This window comes from Neoarius graeffei, chromosome 7 (assembly GCF_027579695.1).
Source record: "Neoarius graeffei isolate fNeoGra1 chromosome 7, fNeoGra1.pri, whole genome shotgun sequence".
Taxonomy (NCBI): domain Eukaryota; kingdom Metazoa; phylum Chordata; class Actinopteri; order Siluriformes; family Ariidae; genus Neoarius; species Neoarius graeffei.
In genome coordinates, this window is record NC_083575.1 from 29,876,347 (window position 1) to 29,899,586 (window position 23,240).

Genomic DNA, 23,240 nt, shown 5'->3' on the forward strand with positions numbered 1-23,240 from the left:
CGAAGTTGCACGCAATAGACAGAACGATAGGGTTTATGGAAGAAAGAAGAATGACATTCCTCCCACAAGACTCTACCTTGAAACTTCAAGGTTTACCAAGAAAGTCATGGTGTCGGCTGGTGTGTCTTGGAATGGAAGAACTAACATCCACTTTATCGATACGAACAAAGTGAAGGTGAACTCTCAATCTTACATGCAGCTGTTGGAAAACGGACTTCTGCCAGATTGCAGACAACTCTATCCAGACGACACATACATTTTTCAGCAGGATGGGGCCACCTCGCATATAAGCCGCGTTACCCAGGAATACCTAGAACAGAACACTCCAATGTTCATAAAAAAGGATGAGTGGCCCCCACAGTCACCTGACTTGAATCCAATGGACTACAGTGTTTGGGATTCGTTATCCAAAAAAGTTTATGCCGGAAGGACGGAAAAGTTCACAGAACAGGAACTGAAGGACAAGATAATAGAAAAGTGGGATGAAATATCAGTTGCTGAAATTCGAAAGTCCATATCTTCCTGGAAAAAGAGACTTTGATTGGTTGATTCCGAGGATGGAGGCCATATCGACCATCTTCTCAATTAAAGCCGTGGTAAGTAAATAATAAGTCAACGTCTGGCATTGCATTTTTTTTACCTGAATTTTGTATTTCTTCATTATTCCTGTGTTAATGAATATTTTTGGCTGAAAATTTCACCACTTGACTAAAACTAGCTGCTCATGACATGTACCAAATTTAGTTTGTATGCATAGCCTAGTTTTTGAGTTATTCTTGATTAAACAGGGGTATCACTTTTTTCTGCCCACCCGATATATATATATATATATATATATATATATATTTTTTTTTTTTCAAGAATTATTATAATCGCATTTTTCACAAATTACTCCTGTCATTTTGCCGGTTTGTTTACATTCTAAGTGGAAATGATTTTGTCGGACATTTTGTATAAAGTTTTTATTTATCAAATTTGCAAAAAAATAAAAATAAAAATTCTCTCTCAAAATCCAATGAATGTGGATAGAATAAAACAGTTATTCCACTCAATCTCGTCGTACATGGCTGAAATCCGACTCAGTGTTATGCGTCTCATTAGCTATCAGCTCATGTACGACTCAATTTCGTGGAATAACTGTTAATTGTTTTAGTCACTATTACCAAATTGTGCTGGTATAAGATGAATAAAACACTTCGGGACATCCAATTCAGGGTGTTCAAGACTTTGCTTTATGTCACTGATTATTTTCCTTTAACAGTGTACCCTGTTGTGTTTTTGTTCTGTACACCATTTGCTTATCCTCACCATCACATTCAGTCATCTGTGTCTCTCCTCTCAGTCATCTACACATCTGAAATGGCAGGAAAAACAAAAAAGTTATATCTTTCCATTTGACCAAATACTACTGATTTGACTATTCATTCACAATTCATTCACAAATAGTAATTTTCCTAATTTTATGGTTCACCGTATTCCAAGTTTTCTCAGGACAAGCGCTGCATCCCCAGAAGCCTCAGTTCCATCACTTGGCACCAAGTTCATTCCCAGGTTATGAAATCTTGCTAAAGTTCTCGGGCAAGGTGTCATTCTGTAGACAGCCCCAGTAATTATTTAACAGCTTCTTCCAGCACTTCTGCCAAAGCCTCCTCGATCTGCTCCTGCAGAGAAAAGTGTCTCACAATCACGCTGCCCCCCTTCTCTCTATCGCTCAGTCTGTCTCCTCTAAACTCCTTTCCTTCCATCTCTCCACTTGTAATGAAGTGCAGGAGGTTTAGGCGGGAAATGGCAGCGTTCCACAGGATTGCTCACGTGGAGTTGACTCACTTTAATTGCCAACCTTGCTAAAGCCAGATCTTCACACTTTTCCTGCTTTTCTAAAACCTTATTTCAAGGATTACATTTTGATCTGTCACTCCAACAAGGACGGGATTTGAATTTCAGCCCTGGAAAAATGTCACTGTTACCCCTTTTCCACCAAATCAGTTCCAGGGCTGGTTCGGGGCCAGTGCTGGTGCTGGTTCACAACTCGTTCAACTTGCGAGCCAGCTGAGAACCAGTTTGCTTTTCCATAGCTCGCGGTGCTAAGGGAAGCCACGTCATTACGTCGCTGTATACGTCAGTTACGTCGCTGTATACGTCAGTTACGTCGCTACGTTTGCATAAACCTTGGCACGAATATCGAAACAAAAACAACACGGAAGACGCAGCAGCAACAACAACAATAATAATGGATGACTTCGCGTTTGTACAGCTGCTGCTTTTCGTCGCTTAAAAATGGTGATCTTTCGCGGTCTTGTTATTGTTGTTGGTCTTAACAACTCCGCCCCCCCCGCTGACGTAAGCGGTTCTTTCCTCTGGCCCAGCAGAGAGTTGGTGCTAGCCTGGAACCGGTTTTTCTGGCCCCAGAGCCAGTTCTTTGTCAGTGGAAACAGAAAACCCGGTTCCAAACTAAGCACTGGCCCCGAACCAGCCCTGGAACTGCTTTGGTGGAAAAGGGGCATGTGTGTACTACTGACCTATAACATTACTTTATAAATGCACTTTCTAAAATTTTCATATACAATCAAGCCGGAAAGTCTGCACACCCCTTTCACCTTTTCCACGTTTTATTACGTTACAGACTTATTCTGCAATAGATTGAGTTCGTTTTTTGTCACAAAATTCTACACAAAATAGCCCATAATGACAAAGTGAAAGCACGTTTTTAGAAAATATGCAATTTTATTTTACTGACAAAAATAGGTTATTTAGGGGTTACATATCTGTACACACCCTTAGCCTAATACTTGGTTGATGCACCTTTCGCAGCAATTACAGCTTCAAGGCATCTTGGGAAAGAAGCTACAAGCTTGGCACACTTGTTTCTTGACATTTTTGCCCATTGTTCTTGGCATATCCTTGCAAGCTCCGTCAGGTTGGATGGGGAACATCGGGACACAGCCATTTTCAGCTCCTTCCACAGATGCTCAATTGGATTCAGGTCTGGGCTCTGGCTGGGCCACTCAAGGACAGTCACAGACTTTCTCCAAAGCCACTCATTTGTTCTCTTGGCTGTGTGCTTCGGGTCATTGTCATGTTGGAAGGTAAACCTCAGACTGGGGTGATGGTCAAGGCTGGAATATACAATTTTTTTCAACATGAGAATATAAACTTCATATATTCAAGCCAGGGCGGCACGGTGGTGTAGTGGTTAGCACTGTCACCTCACAGCAAGAAGGTCCTGGGTTCGAGCCCAGTGGCTGACGGGGGCCTTTCTGTGTGGAGTTTGCATGTTTTCTCCGTGTCCACGTGGGATTCCTCCGGGTGCTCCAGTTTCCCCCAAAGATATACAGGTTAGGCTAATTGGTGGCTCTAAATTGACCATAGGTGTGAATGTGAGTGTGAATGGTTGTTTGTCTCTATATGTCAGCCCTGCGATGACCTGGCGACTTGTCCAGGGTGTACCCTGCCTTTCACCCATAGTCAGCTGGGATAGGATCCAGCTTGCCCGCGACCCTGCACAGGATAAGCGGCTACATAATGGATGGATGGATCTTCAAGCCGACGTGTGATTTTCTTTTTTATCATATAGACACATTCACAAACAAAAAGTACCCAACTTTATCAAAACAATTCATCGATTTCCTCATGAGTGATATGCAGAGATTTATGTCACGGTTTTGGTTCTCCTTGTCTCGGATGTAGCTCGTATGAAAAATACAAGTGGTGTATTTCCCAGTAAAACACTCATGTCCAAATAATATGTTGTCATACTGTACCATAGAAATGGTCAAGTATGGAGTACATAGGTATTAGAACTCTTGGGTGTGATATTATTTATGATATTTCTGTTCTATAAATAATGTTTTGAAGCTGAGACCGCCAACCTCATTTCAGTTCATGCGCAACATAGGGGCACAGGTTCAGCTTGGATTTCAAGTTCATGTCGTAAAGACAGAGTGAAGGATGCGTTTTGTCCTCACTCACAAACACTTAAGTTTCCCTTGACACCAAGGCATAGTTGCTGTCATACCCCTGCAGTGAAACACAATTGGTTCCTGAATTGGAGACATTGCACAAACATGTTCATATGGGTTCAAGACAGTAAAGAACATTCGTTGACATCATCCTTTCCGGAGCTTTCAGATTGTATGAATTTTCTACACTGTAGCAGAACTGAATTCTGAAGGAGTAGGCGAGTTCGGAATGGTAGGAGCAGCGACAGTCTATGTCCTCGTGATTGTGTGGACATTTCAGCACATGAAATTCAGAACATGATACGAGATGAACTCGGGCACTACATCCAGCCCATCTCTGTCATTTTATTCCTTATTAAAATATGATCCACCCAAAATATATTCCCAGTCAATACCTTTGTGTTAACAGAGTGTTCACTTTCCTGTCTCGGCCTGGGTTTCAATGATTAATATGGCACTTCGGTGCCCGATTCCTCATGCTCCCCGGTCAATATGTCATTACTTTCTCATTGTGGTGGTGGTGAGGCCCAATGACAAACCTTGACACCAGGACAGTCAAAGTGATCAACACGTTAAAGAGATCTGTAAATTTTCATGACTGCCCACATTCAGCGACAAATTCCTGTAAAAATCCTAATGAGCCATGTTGGTAGACATTTGGTGGTGAGGAAGTGTGTGTCCTGAGTGGCAGCTTGCTGAATTATGGCGCAATTTAGCTTTCAAGCCCTGGGGGAAGTCATTTTTGGAGCGAATAAACAATCAAATCAATGAGGGATTGCCGTGTGCTTGTAGGAGTTGTTGAAACGTGTGTCAGCTGAGGCAGGTGAATAAACATGGGGCTGTCTTTTCCTGTGGGATTTAAGAAGTAGACATTTTGTGTTCATGAATTTAATCTCTCTGCATCTTCCCGGACAGGTTTTCCCAACGAGCCGGCTGCTGACATCGCCCTGAAGTCCGTGAGAGACTGGCTGAAGGAGAACAAGGACAAGGTGAGAGCTGTTCAATCATGCTGTGTGTGGGACAGCTGAAAAGTACAGTTGAATAGTATTATTCCCATCCTATCACGCATGCCTCGTTTGACCAATTCGTTATGCGTATCCAATTAAAAGTCAATTTGATTTGAATCAGGCCTTTAAATGGTCTAGTGGCTTTGCAAATTGGTCGGTGTTTCAAACAGCATGTCAAGGCAGGACACAAAAGAAAATGCACACAATATTAAAAAATTCGAATTAATGGATTCATTAAGTCAACTTGATGAATTCAGTGCAAATTAATTTGTGAATGTTGAATACACAGTTGCACCGTGTGACCGAATGACCGAGTCAATCAAATATGAGCATTTTGTCAGTCCCCTGCCCTATATTACGGTACTAACTTATTTTTTCATATTATTATTCTACTGATTCCCCACCAACCATGGACTCATGGTTCAAGGTAAGTTGTGAGAATGTTAGTCGGGAAACATATCCTTTCTGCTGATCTGTCGATTCTTGCAAAAAGTTTTGAAAAGAATTACTTCCATTCCAAATTGTGCAGTCCTGTCAGTGCCTACCAGGCAATCATCTCAGGTTTACTTCCACAGAGCTGAGGGCATGCCTGGATAAACTATATGCCAGTCTACAGTGGTGCTTGAAAGTTTGTGAACCCTTTAGAATTTTCTATATTTCTGCATAAATATGACCTAAAACAACATCAGATTTTCACACAAGTCTTACAGTAAAAGTAGATAAAGAGAACCCAGTTAAACAAATGAGACAAAAATATTAGACTTGGTCATTTATCTATTGAGGAAAATGCTCCAATATTACATATCTGTGAGTAGCAAAAGTAAGTGAACCTCTAGGATTAGCAGTTAATTTGAAGGTGAAATTAGTCAGGTGTTTTCAATCAATGGGATGACAATCAGATGTGAGTGGGCACCCTGTTTTATTTAAAGAACAGGGATCTATCAAAGTCTGATCTTCACAACACGTTTGTGGAAGTGCATCATGGCACGAACAAAGGAGATTTCTGAGGACCTCAGAAAAAGCGTTGTTGATGCTCATCAGGCTGGAAAAGGTTACAAAACCATCTCTAAAGAGTTTGGACTCCACCAATCCACAGTCAGACAGATTGTGTACAAATGGAGGAAATTCAAGACCACTGTTACCCTCCCCAGGAGTGGTCGACCAACCAAGATCATTCCAAGAGCAAGGCGTGCAATAGTCGGCGAGGTCACAAAGGACCCCAGGGTAACTTCTAAGCAACTGAAGGCCTCTCTCACATTGGCTAATGTTCATGAGTCCACCATCAGGAGAACACTGAACAACAGTGGTGTGCATGGGAGGGTTGCAAGGAGAAAGCCACCGCTCTCCAAAAAGAACATTGCTGCTCATCTGCAGTTTGCTAAAGATCACGTGGACAAGCCAGAAGGCTATTGGAAAAATGTTTTTGGGACGAATGAGACCAAAATAGAACTTTTTGGTTTAAATGAGAAGCGTTATGTTTGGAGAAAGGAAAACACTGCATTCCAGTATAAGAACCTTATCCCATCTGTGAAACATGCTGGTGGTAGTATCATGGTTTGGGCCTGTTTTGCTGCATCTGGGCCAGGACGGCTTGTCATCATTGATGGAACAATGAATTCTGAATGATACCAGTGAATTCTAAAGGAAAATGGCAGGACATCTGTCCATGAACTGAATCTCAAGAGAAGGTGGGTCATGCAGCAAGACAACGACCCTAAGCACACAAGTCATTCTACCAAAGAATGGTTAAAGAAGAATAAAGTTCATGTTTTGGAATGGCCAAGTCAAAGTCCTGACCTTAATCCAATCGAAATGTTGTGGAAGGACCTGAAGCAAGCAATTCATGTAAGGAAACCCACCAACATCCCAGAGTTGAAGTTGTTCTGTATGGAGGAATGGGCTAAAATTCCTCCGAGCCGGTGTGTAGGACTGATCAATAGTTACCGGAAATGTTTAGTTGCAGTTATTGCTGCACAAGGGGGTCACACCAGATACTGAAAGCAAAGGTTCACATACTTTTGCCACTCACAGATATGTAATAATCATCATCATCTTCTTTTGGCTGCTCCCGATTAGGGGTCGCCACAGCGGATCTTTCATCTCCATTGCCCCCTGTCTTCTGCATCCTTCTCTACCACAGCTGCCACTTTTATGTCCTCTCTTACCATCCATATATCTCCTCTTTGGCCTTCCTCGTTTTCGTGTGCCTGGCAGCTCCATCCTCAACATTCTCCTTCCAACATGCTCTGCATCTCTTCTCAGGATGTGCCCATACTATCTCAGTCTCATCTCTCTTAGCTTAATTCCCAAGCTCTTCACATGTACTGTCCCTCTGATGTGCTCGTTCCTTATCCTGTCCAACCTCGTCACTCCCATCGCAAACCTTAACATCCTCAATTCCGCCACCTCCAACTTCGCCTCATGTCTCTTTGTTAAGGGTACAGTCTCCAATCCATACATCACAGCTGGTCTCACTACTGTCTTATACATCTTACTTTTCACTTTTGCTGGGACTTTCCTATCACAAATGACTCCCGAAATCCTTCTCCAACTGCTCCACCCTGCCTGCACTCTCTTTCTTACCTCACTATTGCAGCCTCCATTTTCCTGCACAGTTGACCCCAGGTACTTTAATTCACCAACTTTCTTTCCGTCTGCTCCTTGCATCTTCACTACACTCTCATCCCCATTCTCATTGATGCACATGTATTCTGTTTTGCTGCTGCTCACCTTCATTCCTCTTCGTTCCAATGCATACCTCCATTTCTCCAAACCCAGCTCAGCCTCCTCTCTACTTTCACCACATATCACAATATCATCTGCAAACATCATGCTCCATGGTGACTCTTGCCTCACTTTGTCCGTTAAGCTATCCATCACTATGGCAAACAAGAAAGGACTCGAAGCAGATCCTTGTTGAAGTCTCACCTTCACATTGAACCATTCAGTCGTTCCAACTGCACACCTCACTGCTGTTTCACTCTTCTCATCATGTCTTGCACCACTCTAATATACTTCTCATTCACTCCACAATTTCTCATACAATATCATAACTCATCTCTCGGCACTCTATCGTATGCCTTCTCCAGGTCTACAAACACACAATGTAGCTTTCTCTGGCCTTCCCTGTACTTCTCCATTAACATTCTTAAAACAAAAATTGCATCAGACGTGCTCTTCCTTGGCATAAACCCATACTGCTGCTCACAGATTGCTACCTCCCTTCTCAATCTCGCCTCCAATACCCTTTCCCATAACTTCATGGTGTGGCTCATCAATTTTATCCCTCTGTAATTACTGCAGCTCTGTATATCTCCCTTATTCTTGTATATTGGGACTAGCACACTCTCCATTCATTCGGCATTTTCTCATTCTCTAAGATCTTATTAAACAATCTCGTTAGGAACTCCACAGCCATCTCACCCATCTCCAAGCCTCAATCGGGATACCATCTGGTCCGACTGCTTTCCCAGTCTTCATTCTTTTCATGGCTGCCCTCACCTCATCCTTACGAAGATTACAACTCTACTTCCTGATTTTCTGTCTCCAATGAATCTGACCTTTTCTCTCTTGGATTCTCCTCATTTAATAAATCCTCAAAGTACTCTTTCCACCTTCTTAATACACTCTCTTTGTTTGTCAGCACATTTCCATTTACATCTTTCATCACTCTTACCTGCTGTACATGCCTCACTTCCCTGTTTCTCTGCCTAGCTAGTCTGTAGAGGTCTTTCTCTCCTTCTTTGGTCTCCAGTCTTTCGTACAACTCCTGGTATGCATCTGCTTTCGCCTTCGCTACCACTCTTTTTGCCTTCTGTCTCATCTCTCTGTCTAACCATCTGCTTTCCTCATTTCTCTGATTGTCCCAATTCTTCTTTGCTAGCCTCTTCTCTTTTATAATTTTGTGTACTTCTTTGTTCCACCACCATGTCTCCTTGTCTTCCTTCCTGCTTCTTGATGACCACCCTAGCACCTTCCTTGCTGTCTCTCTTACTAGTATAGCAGTAGTATCCCAATCTTCTGGCAGACTTCCATTACCACTCAATGCTCATCTAATTTCTTCCCTAAACTCCTTCTGATGTTCAACCTCTTTTAGTTTCCACCACTTAATCTTCAGCTCCACTATTTCACACTTTCTCTTTTTCACTTTCAAGCTCATCCTGCACATGACCACTCAGTGTTGTCTAGCTACACTCTCCCCTGCCATCACTTTACAGTCTCCAATCTCCTTCAGATTACCCCTTCTGCAGAGTATGTAGTCCACCTGTGTAGATCTTCCTCCACTCTTAAACATCACCCTGTGCTGCTCTTTCTTCTCGAAGTATGTATTGACTATTGCCAAATTCATCATCTTTGAAAAATCAACCACCATTTGCCCTTCTACATTTATCAAACTTACACCATATCTGCCCATCACGTCCTCATCTCCTCTGTTTCCCTCGCCAACATCTCATCTCATCTCATTATCTCTAGCCGCTTTATCCTGTTCTACAGGGTCGCAGGCAAGCTGGAGCCTATCCCAGCTGACTACGGGCGAAAGCCTCGCCAACATTTCCGTTGAATTCTGCTCCTATCAGCATGCACTCCTCCCTCAGTATACTTTCTACCACTTCATCCATCTTTTCCCAGAAAGACTCTTTCTCTTCATTCTCACATCCACCCTGTGGGGCGTACGCACACACAACATTGATTACCACTCCTTGAATCTCCAACTTCATGCCTATCACTCTATCTGACACCCTCCTCACATCAATCACACTGTTGACCAACTCTTCCATCAAAACAAGACTAACACCATTTCTCTTTCCATTGACTCCATAATAAAAGAACTTGCATCCACTTCCAATGTTCTTGGCTTTGCTTCCCTTCCACCTCATCTCTTGCACACACAAAATGCCCAACTTCCTTCTTTCCCTCATACCTGCTAACTCTCTCGCTCTGCCAGTCAATGTTCCCACATTCAGTGTTCCTACCCTCAATTCTAAGCTCCTTCCCTTCCATTTTTCACACTCTCTCCTAACATGCCTCCCCCCTCTCTTTCTCCATCTCCGTTTTGGCGCAACAGTAGCATACTTTCCACCGGCACCCTGTTGACCAACAGTACCGGAGGCAGCCGTTGTTAACCCAGGCTCCGACCGATCTGGTATGGTATTTCTCTTTTCAATCTGCATGTTAGATTTGGCACAGTTTTACGCCGGATGCCCTTCCTGACGCAACCCTCTCCATTTATCTGGGCATGGGACCGGCACCAGGAGTACGCTTATGCACCTCCAGTGGTTGGATTACTCACAGATATGTAATATTGGATAATTTTCCTCAATAAATAAATGACCAAGTATAATATTTTTTATCTCATTTGTTTAATTGGGTTCTCTTTATCTACTTTTAGGACTTGTGTTTAAATCTGATGATGTTTTAGGTCATATTTATGCAGAAATATGGAAAATTCTAAAGGGTTCACAAACTTTCAAGCACCACTGTACTTAATTTCCCTTCATCAAAATGGCCGTCCAGGCAGTAGCTGAGCAAAGGTTTGCATGGCCTATGGCTATAACCAACCGAAAGTTGAGGATTAGTTATCCTGACTAATGATACAAGGGCGTCAGAGAGAGGAACTCCTGACAAGTTGAGCATTGCATTTGCATTGTTTCTCCATTATTGCCTTTTTTTTTTTCGAACTGAGGAATTGATCTCTGCTTTGGTGTATGGCCTGTCAGTCAGCTTTCTGTAGGAGGACAGAGCAAGAGAAGGAACACAGAAACTGGAGGCAGGATGAAAAAATCAGCCTTAGGGAACTTAATTACATTTTGTGTGGCAGGTTTTGTGCAAGGTTGCATCAATAACGTCGTCCTTTTTCAAGTGAGAAAGCTCTGCAGCAGGTGCGACAGGGACTGATTCATGGCTGGAGAGAATACGGCTTGTGTCATTCAGTGAATTTAGCAGACAGGTAGTCCCATTTCCTAATAACTGAATGAAAGTCAGAAGTAAAGCAATTGCTCCTAAAAGCTTTGCGATAACGACCATATTATTCACACAATAAAATACCATCATGAAATTGAAAAGTAATTGAATAGATGGTGTATTCTTATTTCTAATAATACCTCAAGGACCAAAAAAGAGCTATTGGAAATGGCTCAGGGACTCTTTTATTTTGAGATGATTACTGTGACTGAGGAAGTGATATCATAAATATGAATGGCGCAGCATACTAATGGAAAGTAGAACCCCATCCCACCCCCAACCTTCCAGGACAGCCTCAGTTCTACGGGGCATGGCTCCTACAAGTTGCCACTATAAAATGGGTAAATTGACCCATATAGTCTGTGGCATCCAAATAATGCTTAGTGTGCTCAGAAAATATTCCCCACACCATTACACCACCAGCATGAGATGTTGACACAAGATAGGTTGGGACCATGGGTTCATGCAGCTGATTCAAAATCCAGATGCTGAGATGTGCATGTTGCAGAAGAAGTCGAGATTCATCAGACCAGGTGATGCTTTCCCAGTCTTGAATGGAATCTGATTCTGTTGTAGCCCAGCACGTTGAGGGTTTTGAGATGCTTTTCTGCTCAACACGGTTGCAAAGAATGGTCAGTTGAGTTACTGTAGCTGCGTCAGATCAAAATGGTCCTTCTGTCCTTTCTCCTCTGAACTGTTATCAACAAGGCACAGAACTGTGGCTCACTGGGTGTTTTTTGTTGTGTAAAATCCAGAGATCTGAGATCAGCAGCTCCTGAAGTACTCTAGCCATCCGTTCTGGCTTTAATAATAATAATAATAATAATAATAATAATAATAATAATAAGTTAAATTTATACCGTGCCTTTCTCAATACCCAAGGTTGCTTTACAATTATAAGGAAAGAGAGGGGAGGAGAAAAAAAAAGTCCACCAAATAAAGGTCAGGATGTCATTCCAATGGTGTAGCAGCCACAGTCCCACCAAAAGGCGCATAAAAACAAGTCCCACACCACCTGCACACATCTGCCATGACACTGCCTAGAACACTGCGCCATGGATCCACAAAGCGAGCACAGAAGCACCGCCACGCAGAGCGTCGGACAGCCCTGATGTTAAAAAGAGCAACGAGCTCACTGCAGTCCATAGCGAGGAGCACAGGCATCACCCATGGCAAATCAAGGCCTGGAGGGAACTGATGCCCAAAACTGGGTCTGGAGCCACGCCACAACCGGTGGACAGAACACTCAAACAAAAACAAACATCAAACTATACAAACACAAAAGAAGAAAAAAAAAAGCTCTGATGAGAATTGAAATCACTCAGATCAAATTTTTCCACCCTTCTGATGTTGACGTGAACATGAAACCGAGGCTCTTGACCTGGATCTGCATGATTTAGTACATTGCACTGTGACCACATGATGGCAGATTATGGGTAATTGCATGTACAGTTTGAGCAGGTGCACAGATGGACTTACATAAAGCTATCCTAGTTTTCAGCATAGCATCGTGTTTGCTAAAAACCTACAAGGTCACATGAAATGCCTTTACACTTCAGAACCAATGTTACCGGTAGTTTTTCCTTTGTGGATCTTTCTCTCAACGTCACTTTTCCATAATGCAACATTCATCTTTTCTCTAATGCCAATATTCTGGAGTAAGCTATTAATTGCTTATACGGGGGGGAAAAAAAAAATCTTTATCTGCCTGGCAAAAAAAGAGAGATTTTCTGAGTTCACCCAATATCGGCATTTAATTTTGTACACTGTGCAGATTTCGTCTCTTGTGTGGGTGGCTGTAGTTCTGACTAATGAGCATGGATCTCATCCAGTCAGCAATTGTTCCGGATAGAGAAAGTAACCCAAGTTTTGATGTGACGGAATGCTTTCTAACGTTTTACCCATATCATATCACATCGCATCATGTATAACTTTCACTTGATCTGAAATTATAGTCATGAGAATTTCACCAGCCTAAACCTTAATCAGGCTTACACCTGGAAGAGCTCCAAGAAGTTCATGTCTGGGAGCTTCGTAAACATTAATCGAGTGAGAGTATTCATTAGATAACCTGAGGAGAAGAGTGGTTCTGGATCTTCTGGGAGACTTTTTCATATTCCTCTCGTGTCGTTCATTCAGGGAAGAGATTATGTAAAGATGCTGTTGGCTTGGGTCTTTTCTCGAAGTTGAAACTGGCCTTCCCATTAGCTATTACACCCCCACCCCCCCATGCGTTTGTGCCTATGGGCAAAAAATTGTTCGAGATCTTATTTATTTTTACAGTTGTTATGAATTCCTATTGCTTGTGTTCAAAATTGCAGACGCATAAAAACAACCATTTACATACTTGTTATTTTCGTAACTGATCAGTGCCTGGATGTTTTTCCATATGACTGAGCATCATGAGACATATTTTTTCAGGTTGTATGTTTATCTAGGTTGCTTTCTACCTCTTGGATACACCACTAGCAATGTTTTTTTGCATATATTTCTGTATCCATAGCTTGGGGAAATTATGAGCAATGAGTCTGGCACAAATCCAGCCAGCTATTGTTCTGGATCGAGAGAGCTTTAATTAGAACATGGGTTCTGCGGTAGGCACACAGTGGAGGCATATATAAAGGGGAAAAAAAACTGGTGAAATGAGGCTAGGCAAATCAGACCTTGTTTTGTTTTAGAATTTCAAAGTGATTCACATTTGGTGTTTTCTGGAATAAAGCTGTACATCACTATCAACTTTTATTGGAAAAAAAAACCCGTAATTGAAATCAGTCTTGCAGCAGTACGGCCAAATTTTGTGGAGGTGGGGACACTGAAGATGCCTTTTTTTTTTTGATAAAGTGTAATATATTGTAGCATGGTAGGCTATGCCGCAGTAGCTCGCAGTGATGGTGATTGATGACCGACTGGTAACATTAGCAGGCAGAGCGCCGTGTTCTCCGTGCTGTGTTTAAAAGGGCAATGAAGAGAATGAGAGATTTCTCTAAAGGGTGTAATTACGTTGTCAGAATGGCTAACAAAACTCGACGCGCCATTTAATGTATTTTGAGTTCACTGCTGTGCGATTCACTTCCTTTATTTTAATTACATCACTGCCAGGAATTGAGGATGCTGGCACCGAAATAGAAGCGGTCCTCACACCCATGTTGTTTAGTATTCACCTTAACCTCTACAACCTTAGCCTACTTTTACATGTTTTTCACTTACTTTATTTCGAGGCATATAGCACTCTAATTACAGTGATGCGAGCCATATGTTGCTCCTTCCTGGAAGTGCAGTTCCACTCGGGATGGACCTAGCCAACTAAAATTGTTCAAACTGACTGCGTCCAAACTGCTTTGGAAAGAGACCAAGCCAAATACAATGCTGGACACTGGGTGGATATTTCTGACCGTGAAACAATTCCTGACTTACAGTATGAAACCGACAAAATGCCTGCAAGTTAAATAGCGTTTAATACAGCACATTGTTTCATTGTGTAAAATCAACTGGTATTCATGCAGAACGGACAAATATTTCCCAGAATTGTATTTTTGTGAAAAATGCCCATCCCTAGTAATTAGTTATGAGTCATGAAGTGTAATGCTAACTGATAGTACTGCTAAAAGTGCATTTATTAACACTTTATTATGCTGAGTATAACTCTGATTGGGGCGACACAGTCGTGCAGTGGTTAGCGCTGTCGCCTCACAGCAAGAAGGTCCTGGGTTAGAGGCCGGCAAGGGCCTTTCTGTGCGGAGTTTGCATGTTCTCTCCATGTCCGCGTGGGTTTCCTCCGGGTGCTCCGGTTTCCCCCACAGTCCAAAGACATGCAGGTTAGGTTAACTGGTGACTCTAAATTGATCGTAGGTGTGAATGTGAGCGTGAATGGTTGTTTATCGCTGTGTCAGCCCTGCGATGACCTGGCGACTTGTCCATAGTCAGCTGGGATAGGCTCCAGCTTGCCTGCAACCCTGTAGGACAGGATAAGCGGCTACAGATAATGGATGGATAACTCTGATTCGTCAGAAGTGGATGTTTTAATTTTCAATAACAGCGGCTTTGATAGTAGCGCTGGCTCCAGTTTACAGGTCATAAGTTGAGGTTAATGCGCTGTAATTAAGTTGCGCTAGCAACGCTGGTGCAAATTGTTACTCTCACTCAGGATCTTTTGACTTTCTTCTTCTTCTAATGTTTTTCAGGATGCTATTTCTTCCTCAGTTTTCAACCAATCATCACCAAGTTTCACATGAAGAATACCTCTGGGCTGAATTACGTTGCTATGACTTTTAGTGCTGATCTGGATCACCGAACCGGAATGATCCATGAAAAATGGGATTTTTGTTTTCAATCACTTATAACACTGCCAATTTTCATGATTTTTTTCAATCAGTTTTTTGTCCGTCCGTCCGTCTGTCCATCCGTCCATCCCGGGAAGGGTGCTCACCTTCTGAAATCAACTCCTCTCATAGTTTTTGGAGGACTTTCATGAAACTTGGCAGGATTCTTTGTCATCTGTCGGGAATACGCATATTGCAATTTCGTTCAATTCAGTCGCATTTTACCAGAGTTACAGCCTTTGATTACCAAACTTATACTTTGACAATTTCATGAGGGTGTATTACTGTACGCACTTATCGCATAGATATAGTTGCCAGCGGGGTATATTGTGCTCTCAGAGTACTCTTGGTTTTCCTTTTTTTAATTTGATTTATTTATTTTATTTATTTATTTTTGTTCCGGTCAGCAGGGTGCAACTTTTCCTCACTAAGTGCCATTCTCTATCTCTTACCATTCTGGATCTATAGGCTACTGTCACACCCGTACACGTTGGCTGACTCTCACGCACACTCTGGACAGTGCACACTGCAAACTGATTCACGTGTGTGCACTGCTAATGACTCAAATGGCACTGGATTAAGGTGCAATCAATGCACATATATAAGGACACCAAAGACTAACTCAGATTGCGAAGTATTGAGTTGTTCAGACACATTACTGGGCCATGTGTTGTTTTGATGTCCTGGTTTCCAAATTCCTAGTTCCTGTTCCTAGTCCTTTGATTACACATTTGTCTGTGCCTACGATATTTTGTTTGTGCCTCGCCCAACCTACTGCTTGTTGATCGTTTCTGATTTATGCCTGCCGATTTGGACTGTTTGCCTGATTTGCCGTTTTTGTAATAAATATCTTCTACACATACATTTGTGGCGGCACGGTGGTGTAGTGGTTAGCGCTGTCGCCTCACAGCAAGAAGGTCCGGGTTCGAGCCCCGTGGCCGGCGAGGGCCTTTCTGTGCGGAGTTTGCATGTTCTCCCCGTGTCCGCGTGGGTTTCCTCCGGGTGCTCCGGTTTCCCCCACAGTCCAATGACATGCAGGTTAGGTTAACTGGTGACTCTAAATTGAGCGTAGGTGTGAATGTGAGTGTGAATGGTTGTCTGTGTTTATGTGTCAGCCCTGTGATGACCTGGCGACTTGTCCAGGGTGTACCCCGCCTTTCGCCCGTAGTCAGCTGGGATAGGCTCCAGCTTGCCTGTGACCCTGTAGAACAGGATAAAGCGGCTAGAGATGATGAGATAATTATTTGGACTCGTTCATCCTTGCTCAGATACATCATAGCTTGTAAAAATATAACACTATAAAAATATAAATTAGCCCTATGATGCTTGACTTGCAGGACACTGGTTATCTCTGCATCTCGAGCTATCTTTTTGGTTCATTGGCTTTCTTGGAGCTTTTGTTCTTTTTCTTACAAAAGCATATTTACTCCTGATGAAATGAACTTGGTTAATTAGTGTTGTCACTGCATTTACTGAGGTCTAATAATAATGAGAATAAAGATAATAATGTTGTGAACTATAATGAATATTACCAGCTAAGATTCAGTTTTTTAATTAATTCTGCAGAGTGAAGCCATGGCATAATGAATCATCAGCCCATTTTCAACACCTCATTCTAAATAGGACCAGTCAAGTCAGGAGCCTGTCACAACTCTGCACACATTCACACACTGACACACACTAGCACTGTCACGACAAGTCTTCAGTATCACCTCAACTCCGAACACTAATGGGCTTTCTCATTCTTCTTCAGCTTTCAATACAGGCACAAAAGGTGGACACACACACACACTTATTATTATTTAGTAAAAGCTTATCACAATCAAAGAACTTGGACTATTTTCCAAACCACCAGCCCTCACTGAGGTTCATTCCAGATCTGCAAGCTAAATGGGCTTCAGTTCGCTGCTATTTATTTTGTTTTCCAAAGCCTCACTGAAGCTCTAATACCAGGCATGAAATAAGTCCCCCTGAAAAGCCATTTTGTGGCTGCACACTCCTCCCGCTGTTGGCGAAGCAGCCTGGCAGAAGAAGTGGTCAGAGCGAGCAGCTCTAGTTCTGTCACGAGCTCTCACATCTGAAAGGTTCAGAGCCGGGTGGTCACACTTTCATCTGCACTTATGGCTTCAGATGACACGGTGCTCCATATTTCTAGTATGTTTGAAACTTTTTTTTTTTTACAGTCAGTAGTCAGTTCAACACGGATGATCCATACACGATGTCAAAAACACAAGCAACAGTCACAGACTAGAACAAAAAAAAATCATAGTAAAATGTAGTTGCAGAGTCTACTTAGAGCTAATACAGAACAAGAGAACACAGCTGAGCAACAGATCAATGACAGGATGTGGGGCATAGACGAGACCAAAACCATGGCTGAAATTTAAAAAAAAAATGGAGCAACCAAAACAAAAACACATGACAACAACAAAGAACACTGAGCTCTGAATGGGGTAATTTTCAGACAGACAGACAGACAGGCAGTGGCTCTAGACATAACACTGCTCTTGGATTGAGGGGGTGTCTTGCACTTAAAGGAGAACTGAAGGCAATTTTTTTTATCATCAAAATAAGTCCATATGTCAAAGCGATGGCCGTAAACGAGATTCGTTGAGACCTGTGCGAGACATCGTAGGACGGAAGTAAAACGTACAGCGGAAATCAAAGCGACCGACATCTGCCAACGTTGTCAAAAGACGCGTGCACCCCCTTTCGAATGCTGACGTAATCAAGCCGGAAGTTTTGTTTGTTTCGATAGCAATCAGGAAAGTTTGAAAAAAGTAGGCAGGAATCGTCATTTAAACTCGTTTTTGTGCAAGATTTCGTTTGGAAAACAGTTTTCAAAATGGCGGCGCTGACACCTGGCTGACACTTGACGTTTCGAAGTCTCGCACAAGTCTGGTGAAGATCGCGCAGATACGGTAAGCGACGCCTCCCGTGGACCAAACGAACTAAATTCAACACGGCTAAAAACCGAATAGGCCGATAAGTATAATATTTAATTGCGATTAGTTGCCAACAGGCCCGCCAACAGGGGGGGATAAACGGGTATGTTGTCCCGGGCCCAGGAATGGGGGGGGGCAGAACTGGGCTCTCATGAAGTTGCGATTAAATTATTTTATTTCATTTCAAAATGTGTTGATTTGGGGGAGAAATGTGCTATATTTGCATTCAATAAATGATTTCTAGATCTTTTGCCTTTATTGTCTTTGAAAAAGGCGTCAAGAACCCCCTACCACCCCTAATGCAAAAATGGTTTGGTCTGACTCTTTGATTAAGGGGAAAAAACGACATCGTTCGATCATAGCGCTTCGACAATCAGCGTGCGTGCCATTTGCCAACATGCACAAGTCAGGAGCAAAGAAAAGAAAAGAGAAAAAGAGAGGAAGAAACCAAGAGACTCAGGGGCTCACTGCATAAATATTTTAAAAAAGATTGGGATGATGCAGCAGGTACTAGCAAAGGCAGTGGGGCAGCTGAGCCAGGTAAGACACAGCCAACTTTTTCCAGCCCTGTAAAGTAACCCCAACCAAGGCACGCGCGGCACGCAATTCATGTTACAAACGAGGGGAGAGCAAGTCACACTGAACACCATATCAAACACACAGGGCATTGAGTCATTTCATAACCACAACGGCTTAATAACATTGTGTTTCATATATCTGATTGAAGCTAAGAATATTCACATTAGCCCGCAATCATATCCTGCCGTTTCTCGAGCGGTGTGTTCTTCTCTGCTTTTCACACTGGACAGTACGCACGCACAGTATACTATGTTCGCCCCCAGCCCTGCCCGAAATCCCCCATCCATCGCTGCTCCTTCAAGAGCACCCCAATCACGTGATTATAGTAGACTATCTACGAGTTTAGGAAGGCATTGCAGGGGCTGTCGCATGCAGGCTTGGGGCGTAACGGAATACATATAATGGCGTTTGGTTAAAGGATACAAAATAACAGTAACCGCTTATTCCGTTACAGCACAGGGGGGAAAGATTCAGTGAACCGGTTGAATGGTTTTTGAATACCTGTCATTTAAGGGTTGGAGTGAGTAGAGACTGGGATAAGAGAGGTGGGTGTGTGTGTGGGTTGGCCTGGGGGGGGCCCATTCAGAGCATTTTGTCCCGGGCCCAGCCAAAGCTGTCAGCGGCCCTGGTTGCCAATACGAGTCACGATATAAGGTTACTAAAACCGAAAATGTAATTGAATAACACGTTAATTAAGAAATAAATCAAGTTTAAAAATGACTTCAGTTCTCCTTTAAAAAAATAATTGTGAAAATCAGGAAAGGAAACTTCTGCCTTGAGCACAGCTATCTGAGGTCTGAATACTGTTTTGTACTCCTCACTTCGAGGTAAAACTAGTGAATATGTGAGCATTTTATGTGAATGTAAGAGTATATTGTGTGATGTTAGGAGTAAAACGTGTGAAAGTGATTGTGATCCTTCGAGCATTACTTCTCTCTCCACCAAAACAAAAGGTCCAGTCTGATTATGGAAACCCTCACTCGACAACTGGCTCCCAGTTAAAGCTGCATCAGCTGCCCCATATGCCACCATTCCGCTTCTCCCCTGTCTAACACCAGCCTCCTGCAGCCATCACGTTCTTTAGTTTCTCATTTTCCCAACTAATTTGGCCTAATGCAGACGCATGGTGCCTTAATCTGGGCCAGAGAAATGCTCTGTGACACTTCATTTGCCTGCCACGCCAATTTAATAAGACTCTCGGCCCACATGCTCCATGTCCCCAACACAGCTCTGACACACTAAAACAGATCAAATGGAATCTCATCTCCGAGACATTGTAATGAAATATCGCCTCCCAGAAAGTTAAAGTGCAACAACCCTTGCGCTTGTTTCTCCATTGTGCATTCTATAGTGACAGTTGAATTGTGTCTCTGTGGGTTTCTCCAAAAAAAAAAAAAATTTACATTTGTTTATTCCCTGCCATCTGTCATCTACAGCATGTGGATAACAAATAGCACCTCGACCAGGCGCCTCTGCAAAATGCATTCAATCTTCAATTGCTAATAGAAACCAAGCCACGTCACGACGAGCAGTTTTCCTGTTCGATCAGTTCATATTATTTTTGAGAACAGCATGGGTTGTGGCAGGTAAAGCTATAATGTGACACGAGTTAGGCAGTCATTGTCATTTACGCGAGGAAGACGGATGCTGTAGACTGGTGCCACTGCATGGATGCATTATTGTAGACACTGAACAGAAGCTAAAGGATGGCTGTTGGACTGCCGGAGTCTGAAATAAAGAGATATACGTTCTGTTTCTCGCCGCTGCTCCAAGACACTCGGTGACAAATCGGCTCTGTGTTTGCAGAATATCTGTGCCATGTTTGGTGCTGACTCGAAGCTGAGCCAAGCAGTTTGGGATGGTCTCAAATCACCAAGCAGTGTCACTTTTTGCAAGCAAGAAAGACTGTTGGGAAACATTCCACACTTTTTTATAATGACTACCCTTGCCTGAGGCTCAAAAGACGGATGTTATACTGCGCTTGGTTTTTGTAATGAATCAATAGTGTTTCTCCACCTGACACTACTGCAGCACACAGCTCAATAACCAGTATGATCCCTGGTTGAACTGTCCTGGTGAAGTGTTTCATCAGAACTTTGTCTGAAGGTTATTGGGTGGTCAACATGCATACATATAAGTAATTAATCAAAACGCATCCCATTTGATGTCAAGACATCACACTGCTGTGTGTCTTCCTCACAGGGTTCAGTATTAAAGGCATCATAAGATCCAAACTCAAGGCTTGATCAATGTATTCAAAGTGAGTGAGATATTTAAAAAAAACAAAAGTTACATCAGTATTTACACAGGGAAACTTACGATCACTTTTAAACCCCAAGCACTTGGCTGTAAACACCTCCACCCCAGAAAAAAAAAATCAGGGATAGAAAATGCGGACTGAAGAAGGAAACAGCATTTTATTTTTTGTTTCTTTGCCGTCAAATCTTCATGCGCTCTAACGTTCTTACATGCGTCTGTTTTCAGTTTTTCTCATCTTTTCTTCAGTTTTGCATATATTCATCAATAATTGGAGGAAAAGATCAGATATTTTAAGGATTCAGTACCACTTTGCATTAAGGTTCCATCCGTCCATTATCTATCGTAAGCTGGAGCCTATCCCAGCTGACTATGGGCGAGTGGCAGGGTACACCCTGGAGAAGTCACCAGATCATCGCAGAACTGACACATACAGTAGAGACACACAACCATTAACACTCACATCTACGGTCAATGTAGAGCCACCAATTAACCTAACCTGTATGTCTTTGGGGGAAACCGGAGCAGCCGGAGGAAACCACGGGGAGAACATGCAAACTCCACACAGAAAGGCCCTCGTCAGCCGCTGGTCTCGAACCCATAACCTTCTTGCTGTGAGGTGACAGTGCTAACCACGACACCACCATGCCGCCACATTAAGGTTCCATTAATTTATATTGTTTACTGCATTAGGTAGTATTAATATCCCATCAACTTGAGCATGAGTAAGAAAGTGTATTTAAAAAAAAAAGTTAGCAAATAAAATTAACAAGCGTATGAATTGATTTGTTTTAAATGCTACCTAATACAGCTTGCACTGATGGACAGTTATTCAATCCATGACTCAAAAAAATCCACATAAATAGGCAAAAATGAAACTGAAGCATGTTTATAATGCAAATGTTGAAAAGTGACTGAAGTTTACACTCCAGGTATAAATATTCAGCCTCGGGACTGAATTTTCTTGATTCAAAACTGCAAACTTGGGATATTGGGTAGCTCTTAAACTAGGCTTGGTGAATTAAATACTGGAATTGGCAAAACAGATTGAATTCAATGTGCCAGATCATACACAGCAGAAACACATCTAATATCAGAATTATGTACTCGAACTCAATCTGAAAAATATTTAAAGGGGTACCAAATATAATATATACAGTTGCTGATGTGACAAAGTAACGTATTCTTAAGTATTCTATCAAATTTATATATTAGAAAACAATGAAATATCTTGGTAATTGTAAATATAATACTTTATACGCTAAACCGCACAAGAGTCGCCATTTTTAAAAGACCGTGACGTCAGCGCTACCCACTGCACTAGCGGAACTCTCCGAAATGGAGGAGATAAGCGTGTAATCATGGTGTCGGGCGCATCAAGTGAAAGCGACAGCTCTGTCGAATCATACGAAGAGATCCCGCAAGACACACTGCAAGCAGGCTATGGCTTAAAAGGGTACCAGTTTGAACCTAGGAGAGGTACTCTCGACTCCGGTGATGAAATAAGAGAAGAAAGCTCGGATGACGGCGAGGATGAGACTGATGCTGACCATGGGCATGGCGAGCGTGGGGCAAAGCGTCTGCGTGCAGGTGACACGGCGTGGTGCTCGTGCGGAAAATGTAACGTGGAGTTGCTCACAAGTCCAGCAGAATTTATTTGCTGCAATGAGATAGGTGCCACCCGTGGACTTGCGAAATCGTCGCAAGAGGCAGAAACAGGTATTTCACACGTGCTATTCCCAACCTCAATGAGCCAACACAACTGGGCACATACATACGTCATGAGTGTTACGCAGAGAAAATGAACGTGCATTCTGATTGGATAAAATTAATATCATGGCGGGCTGTTCAAACTGCGGAAATAGTTTGCTCGAGCTACTTTCAAACACTATAACTTTCCAACCTTAGAACAAAAAACTTTTGTAAGTCTTGAATAAGGTTCATTAATGTGTGTTTTATTGTTATATTTACTCTATATATTGCCCTCTGTTCCCCTTTAAATAATCTTGGCTGGCGTTGAGTGGTATATCAGATATATTCCATTCAGCTAGCATGATACTGAACGAGTCGAAGATGAGTTCAATATCATGCTAGCTGAATAGACTATATCTGATGTACCATGAAAAAAGCCATACACTCTTCCAGTTTTTCAGTGTCCGTTGGTATGTTTTTTTTCTCTTGTAAATATGCGTGAATAATATCTAATAAGGTTTT

The 23,240-nt window shown here is 42.5% G+C and overlaps 1 protein-coding gene across 1 annotated transcript in view; it reads left to right on the top strand.

Annotated features, from left to right (window-relative positions):
• Positions 1-23,240, top strand: part of macrod2 (mono-ADP ribosylhydrolase 2) — a 1,287,170-nt gene that overhangs the window by 969,373 nt on the left and 294,557 nt on the right. The window contains exon 8 of the mRNA XM_060925481.1: positions 4,875-4,948. Coding sequence (XP_060781464.1) covers positions 4,875-4,948 — 74 coding nt within the window. The remainder of the gene's footprint in view (positions 1-4,874; positions 4,949-23,240) is intronic.